This window comes from Danio rerio, chromosome 19 (assembly GCF_052040795.2).
Source record: "Danio rerio strain M-AB ecotype USA chromosome 19, GRCz13ab, whole genome shotgun sequence".
NCBI lineage: Eukaryota > Metazoa > Chordata > Actinopteri > Cypriniformes > Danionidae > Danio > Danio rerio.
In genome coordinates this window covers 1,724,309-1,732,500 of record NC_141039.2, presented here as the reverse complement: position 1 = coordinate 1,732,500, position 8,192 = coordinate 1,724,309, and the positions used below count along the sequence as shown (strand labels likewise).

The 8,192-nt window shown below is 37.0% G+C and overlaps 1 protein-coding gene across 2 annotated transcripts in view; it reads left to right on the top strand.

The window, feature by feature from the left end:
- The window catches only part of zgc:63863, a 34,694-nt gene extending 31,202 nt beyond the window's left edge, over positions 1-3,492 (top strand). The window contains 2 exon segments of one of the 2 annotated variants that reach the window (NM_200401.2): positions 2,032-2,588; positions 2,620-3,492. In NM_200401.2, the coding sequence (NP_956695.2) occupies positions 2,032-2,284 (253 nt within the window). In that variant the 3' untranslated portion in view covers positions 2,285-2,588; positions 2,620-3,492. 2 annotated transcript variants of the gene reach the window in all.
- The last annotated feature ends 4,700 nt before the right edge of the window (positions 3,493-8,192 follow it).

The window sequence follows — 8,192 nt, the reverse complement described above, 5'->3', positions numbered from 1 at the left end:
TCAGCCTGGAAAACTCTGGAAATGAGCATCCGGTCTGGACTGGAGGCCATTTTTCCGGCGCTCGTCCACTTCATTTTAGTTCATTCTTATGATTCAGCCGCTTGATGTTCACTAACCGGGCGTCTATAATGTGTCCTCTTTTTTTGGTCATTTGGTTTCTGTTGTGAAATGTCACTGGTGCACAGTCCAGCTTTGCTGATTTATTTTATTTTTTTTGTTAATTTTATTTAGCATTTATTTATTTATTAATGCATGTTATTTCCATCTGTTCACTTGGAAGTTTAAAAATAAAACATTTCAATATTAAACATGCTTAAGTTTCATTTAAAAATTTGCAATCTCATCTTACATTAATATTAGTTGCAGTGTTTTAAAAATGTACCGTCATAGAAATAAATAAAGGTGGCTGTTGCAAATGATTAGCTGGTTTTATTGATTTTAGATGACTGTAAATGACAAAGGCAGGCTATGATGCATTTGCTTGTCTCGTTATCATGACAAAAATATCTCAAATAATGTCGTTTTTGCATTTAAATTGACATAAATAGAATAGAAAAATAAATAGATATAAAAAAATAAAAAAATTGATCTCTCAATTAATCTTTCCTATCATTGATTATGCTGATGTTATCTATAACAATACCTCTGATATTAATTTAAAACCTTTAAATGCTGTCTTCAATTCTCTGTGTCGATTTGTTTTAAGATGTCCTTATAGAACCCATCATTGAATATTATACGAAACACTTGGTTTGCTTCAACCTAAGTTCCGCAGACAGTATCATTGGTATTTGTTTCTTTTTTTAATGTGTTTACTTTAATTTACCTTCTTATTTAACGCAGTTTTTTGTTCATTTACATCATCATATTCGCTTCGTCATGTGCAACAGAATTATTTTTCGGTTCCCAGAATTTCTACAGAAAGTGGCCGCAGGTCCTTTCGATACAAAGCTCCTTTCGACTGGAACAATCTCCCTTCCTTTTTTAGATCGATTAAATCACTTCGTCTTTTTAGAGCTAATTTATTTTCTCTTCTGGAAACAACTTGCGAATGTTATTAAATTTGGCTCCAAATTAAATTAAATGTTTATTATTTATTTGCACATCAAATTGTTTGTACTTTTGGTTATATGTTGTTGCTTATTTAGGCTTCGGATTACGGGAAGTGTTTCAGAAGGAGTGTGCTGCTTGTTTGTTTGTCTTGTCAAGTGTATGTACTTTATGATGTGTTGTACTCTGTTTGATTTGTGAACTTTTAGGGACGCCCTCGAAAATTAGATGATTCATCTCAAGGCGCTATCCCATTCAATAAATTCCAAATTTAAATTAAAATAAAAAATAAAAAACGTAAATGTGCAAATGAGACTTAATGAAAGATTATAAGAAAGTCTTACAAAGAAAATAAAGCCCTACCAAACTAATATAGTAAAATACTACGATCCTAAATAGTTTTACTTAAAATTAATTTTCTTGTCGGCTTAGTCCCTTTATTAATCCGGGGTTGCCACAGCGGAATGAACCGCCAACTTATCCAGCAAGTTTTTAAGCAGCGGATGCCTTTCCAGCTGCAACCCATCTCTGGGAAACATCCACACACACACTCATACACTAAGGACAATTTACCCAATTCACCTGTAACGCATGTCTTTGGACTGTGGGGGAAACCGGAGCACCCGGAGGAAACCCACACGAACGCAGGGAGAACATGCTAACTCCACACAGAAACACTAACTGAGCTGAGGTTCGACACAGCGTCCTTCTTGCTGTGAGGCGACAGCACTACCTACTGCGCCACTGCGTTGACCTTAAGAGCAACATATAATAATAAAATTAATAATCATTAAAAATCAATAAATAAAAGAGACAGATGGAGGTAAAGAACAATATAGCTATGCATAAAATCTCATTCATATTCATGACATTATAATAAAGATTTTAAGGCTCACAAACCCACTTTAAAACTAATAAAATAAAAACAAATTATCCTAAATAATTTAAGCGTGCTAAACTTCAGTCTCTGGTGTGTTTCAGACTGGCCATCAGCACCTTCACAGACTTCCAGACGTCCACACGGACGCAGCGTCCCGACTCCGTCCTCCGACAGCAGATTCAGAATCGCCAGGAACACCAGCTCGCCCTTCCCATGATGCCTCAGCCTACAGGCACAAACCAGCTGATCAAGATGGCTGTGTGGGGTCTGTCGGCCACGCTGGGGGCAGCGGCGCTGGCGGTGGCTCAGACCGCGCTGGACTGGGCTCCAGAGTTTCTCTCACAGCTCTTCTGAACCAAACATCTCCCCAATCAGTGCCAAACTGCAGTCACAAGTACACCAATACACACAGAGAGAAGGAAATCAGGCATTATTATTTCTCTTATTTATTTCAAGAAAAGTCAGAACTGCATGCTGTAAATTCTGAATTTTGTAAGAAATCTAAATTGCATCATGCAAACCTACACTGAGACAGTGGCAAAACATTAAACTCCAAGGAAAACGTTCATAATTTTAATGATTTGTAAGATGTAATTTTTTATGTCATGAAAAAAATGTAAACATTATGACAATACATGAAACGGGCGCATGTTTATTCTTATTAAATAATAAAATAAAAGAAAAATAATTATTTTTCTTATTTATTCCAAGAAAAGTCAAAAATTCAATAGGTAAACTTATAAATTATGTTGACATTTTTCTTGGAAGATTAATTCTTTATTCTTAGAGAAATGTCAAGCCAATGTCCAAATTATGTGAAGAAAAATGTAAAGACGGAAGCAATGCATTAAACAAGGATGCGTTTATTTCCTTTTTTTAATTTTTTATTTCAAGTAAAGCCTGAAGTGCAAGATTTAAACTCAATGTTTTGAGAAAATTGTCAGAAGAAATTACAATTGCAACAGGAAGATTTGAACTGGGAGAAGTGATAAAAAAATTAAACAATTCAAAGATTGAATTCCTCTAAAAAAAAAGCAAAATTCTGAGATTTAAACTCAAGACAAATCTGATTTGTAAGATTTAAATTATGAATTTTAAGAGATGTCAAATATGAAAAATGTAAAGACAATCGAACACTGAGAGTGAATAAAACAAAAGTGTATTTGTTCTCCTTTTTCTTATTCATTTCCAGAAAAGTCAGAATTGCATGGTGTAAATGCAGAATGTTGTAAGAAATCTAAATCGCAACATGCAAACTTACACTGAGACAGTGGCAAAACACTCAATTCCATGGAAAAAGTCAATAATTTTAATCATTTGTAAGATGTATTTTTTTATTCTGAGAGAAATGTCAGACAAATGTTCAAATTATGTGACGAAAAAAAGTCAACATCTCATTTGTAAGATGTAAATTTTTATTCTTAAGAGAAATATCAAGCAAATGTCAAAATAATGTTACGGAAATAATGGAAAGATGGAAGCACTGCATTAAACAAGGGTGCATTAATTTTCTTTTTTTCCTTTTTATTTATTTAATAAAAAAAAGAGTTGCATAGTGGAAACATTAAGAGATTTTTTTTGAGAAACAAATTAATAGAAAAAAAGAATTCCTAGATAAATGTAATTTAATTAAAATTAAAATTTTCTGATTTGTTCCAAGAAAATTGAAAAAAAATTGCAAAATGTAAATTTCTCAAAAAAAACGTAACGTGCACGATTTAAACAGTGAATAAAAAAATAACATTAAATTCCAAGAAAAATGTCAAAATTGTGAGATTTAAACTTTAAAACATAAAATATAAAGTGTGTTTGTCATGATGTCCTGCGAGAGAGCCCTGAGCTCATAAGATCCTCGAGTCCAGGGCTCCCTCCTGTTTGCAAGCCGAGAGGGGAGTTTGAGCTCAGGTAGATCTGGAGAACTCCCCTGCTGTAGAAGCTAATGAACAGAAAGTGATGGCTCCTAAGAGATAACTACTGACTAGCAGCATGTCTATGGAGCTGATTTGGATTAGTCAATTAACTTAAGCTGCATGTTTTTGGACGGTGGGAGGAAACAGGGGAACCCGGGGGAAACAAACATGAGCACGGAGAGAACGTGTAAACTCAGAAACATTGGCTGGCTTGGTAAGGACTAAAACTAGTGACGTTCTTGCTGTGAGGCAACAGTGCTAACCACTGGGCCAAGGTGCCACCCATCTAGGAAAGGAGGAGGAGTAGGGGTGGAAGGGTGGATTCTTTAAAATGAAGATGGCTGTGATATGGAGCTTAGGGTACTTGTAGTGGCTTAGGAATCGTCTGATTGGTTAATCATGAATTGAATAATGCAGGACCGGCTGCAAGCAATCATAAGCACGTGATCCTCTCCAAATTACTTTATAATTAAACCACTTATTGCAAGAAAAGTCAAAGTCAAAAGTAAAAAATGGATAAATAATCACAATTGCAACAGGCAAATTTAAACTCAGAAAATGACATTGAATTCCAAAGAAAAAACATTGAGATTTAAACTCTAGACAAATGTCATCTGTAAGATGTAAACTCTCAATTATTAGAGCAATGTCGTTATTATGTGCTGAAAATAAAGACAATAACAATGCAAATCCCCCAGAGAGAATGGAACGTGTATCGTGCATGCATTTATTCTCTTTTTTTCCTTCTTATGTATAGATTTTGTTCGTGTTAATATTGAGGTTTGAGGGAGGAGCAAAGGCTGGTGTATTTTGTAATCATAAGCAGTTCTGGATGTGTTTCCATCAGCAGAATGTCAGGGAAAGTGCTCGACTAGGCCATTCAGAACAGCAGCAAGAGCACAAATTATTAAAAGCTTTTTTTTTCTGTCGCCGTCAGTATTGAGTGAAGCTCATTAAGCGGAGAAAACGGGTGAGAGACTCGCTGGTCAACGCAGCACTTTACTACAACAGCTCATGTGTGCAGCTTCAGGTGGAGTTTATACTGTATTTGAGTTTTAAATGAACAAAATCAGGAGTTAAAACGGCTTCACTGTTTGAAAAATACAATTCAATTGTACAATTTTGAAGTAAAATTGATTATTATTCATTCATTCGGCTTTGTGCCTTATTTTTCAGGGGTCACCACAGTGGAATGAACCGCCAACTATTCCAGCATATGTTTTACACAGCAGATGCCCTTCCAGCTGCAACCCAGTACTAGGAAACATCCATACACACTCATTCACACACTATGGAAAATTTTGTTAATCAGCTCCCCTATAGCGCATGTGTTTGGACTGTGAGGAAAACCGGAGCACCCGGAGGAAACCCACGCCAACACGGGGAGAACATGCAAACTCCACATAGAAACGCCAACTGACTCAGCCAGAACTCGAACCAGCGACCTTCTTGCTGTGAGGTGACAGTGCTAACCACTGAGCCACAGTGTTGCCCAAAATTTCAACATTTAATCATTCATTTTCTTGTCGGCTTAGTCCCTTTATTAATCCGGGGTCGCCACAGCGGAATGAACCGCCAACTTATCCAGCAAGTTTTTATGCAGCGGAAGCCCTTCCAGCCGCAACCCATCTCTGGGAAACATCCACACACACACACACACACTCATACACTACGGACAATTTAGCCTACCCAACTCACCTGTACCGCATGTCTTTGGACTGTGGGGGAAACCGGAGCATCCGGAGGAAACCCACGAGAACGCAGGGAGAACATGCAAACTCCACACAGAAACGCCAAATGAGCCGAGGTTCAAACCAGCGACCTTCTTGCTGTGAGGCCACAGCACTACTTACTGCGCCACTGCCTTGCCTAAATTTCAACATATAAATTAAAAAGTAACAATTACGACGTGTTTTGGATTTCAAGAAGATTAAAAAATGATGGGATGCAACAAAAATCTAATTTGTAAGAAACTGAATTCTGAGAGGAATGTCAAAAAAGGCTCAATTAGATGAAAAAGCATTTAAAAAAAACTGCAAAATGCAAACATAAATTGGGAATTTTTTCTGAATTCCAAGAAAAAAAAAAGTCGATATTATGATATCTAGAGATGAAGAAGAAATATATAAACTTTAAAAGCACAAGAAAAATCTGATTTGTGAATGTTAAATGTCAAAAAATACGTGACGGAAACGAAAAATTCTGAGAAAAATGGCATTAAAGTCAAAATTTTCAGATGTAAAGCCAGAATTCTGAGAAAAAAAGGAAGAAAGTGTGGTTGATTTATAAACTAATTTCGGGAGGATTGCGTGCTTATGACTAGGCCCACACGCGCGCAGAATTCAGCATATTTTCCGCAGATTTCTAGCCAATTATTAATTCTGTTTATTTATTTATTTGATTAAATGTGTAAATCTGAATTTATTCAGTAATTTATTACTTTTTATTTAATATATTAAGGTTTTAGTTATGATACTCCGCTGGATACTCCCGCAGAAATCTGCAGATTTTTACCAAAATTCTCAGCAGAAATGGCAAAAAACGTCCGCAGATTCCGTCTGGCCCTGCTTATGACTGAACACAGCTGGTACCGCATCAGCTCCGTATATTGCACCAATCAGACGAATACTGACACACTATAAATAACCAGAACTTTCCACTCCAGCCATCTTCGTCTTGAAGAATCCCCCTTCCACCCCTACTCCTCCCCTTTTCTGATAGGGTGGCACGGTGACCCAGTGGTTAGCACTGTTGCCTCACAGCAAGAACGTCACTGGTTTGGCCCCTCACCAGGCTTTTCAGCATTTCTGTGTGGAGTTTGCATGTTCTCCCCATGTTCGCATGGGTTTTTCCCTGGGTTTCCTCCCCCCATCCAAAGACCTACACCATAAGTAAATTGACTACTCCAAAATAGCAAAATAGATTTCTCAAGCTCAAACTCCCCTCTCGCTCTTGCAAATGGGAGGGAGCCCCGAGCTCGAGGATCTTATGAGCTCAGGGCACTTTCCCAGGACAGCATGCCTAACAAGCTTTATAGTCAATCATCAGCTAAGTGTCAACTCTTAATAATTAATAAATTGAAATGTAAGTTCAAATTTTTTATAAATAATGTCAATATTTTGATATTTAACTCAGAATTCTGAGGAAAAAAATGCAAAAATTTAAATGTAAAACAATGAAAATAAGAAAAACATCATTAAATAATGCCAAAATGTAAACCGGATTGAATTCACAGAAAAAGCATGGCAAATAAACTCAGTTCTGAAGGTAACAAATGTGTTTATATGTTAAAAAACAACCCCGCAGTTTAAAGAAAAGTTTAAAGTTCTCGCACGTGACCTGCCTATACTGTTTTATTCACAGGTTCACTCTGTGCTTTCCTAAAAAGACTGAGACTGTGAAGCTTTCTAAAAAGAGCAGTGCGTGTGTGTCTTCAGGAGTCTTGGATTTCAGGAAGTGATGTGAGAGTTTGCACAGCTGGCTTCCTCTATTTGTGCCACGGGTGTTGATGAGCAGACTCTGCCCTCGGCCCAAAACCACCACAAAAAACACCGCTAATCAAGTTCGTCTTCATCCCGGCAACTTTAATGTGTTTTTAATGTGATTCCGGCGTTCTCTGAGCGTTTCTGGGCACTTCGTGATCTTGTTTTCAGATTTTGGTGTGTCTGAGTCGGAGTTAGACACACAGACTTGGTTAATGGGGTTTTAATTGGAGCTGAAAGGATGTTGGTCTGCTTTGTTTGAGATACGGTGGATTTAGGGAATGATGTGAGATTGTACACTCAGTATTTTTAGAAAATGTCAAATTTGCATTATTTAAAACAGAAATCAGTGAAAATACACTGTATATATATATATATATATATATATATATATATATATATATATATATATATATATATATATATATATATATATATATATATATATATATATGTCTGGCCACTTTATTAGGTACACCTGTCCAACTGCTCGTTAACGCAAATCACATGGCAGCAGCTCAATGCATTTAGGCATGTAAACATGGTCAAGTCAAGATGATCTGCTGCAGTTCAGAGCGAGCATCAGAATGGGGAAGAAAGGGGATTTAAGTGACTTTGAACGTGGCATGGTTGTTGCTGCCAGACGGGCTGCTCTGAGTATTTCAGAAACTGCTGATCTACTGGGATTTTAACGCACAACCATCTCTAGGGTTTACAGAGAATGGTCAAAAGAAGAGGAAATATCCAGTGAGCGGCAGTCCTGTGGGCACAAATGCCTTGTTGATGAGGCCAGAGGTCAGAGGAGAATGGCCAGACTGGTTCCAGCTGATAGAAAGGCAACAGTAACTCAAATAAGCACTCGTTACAACC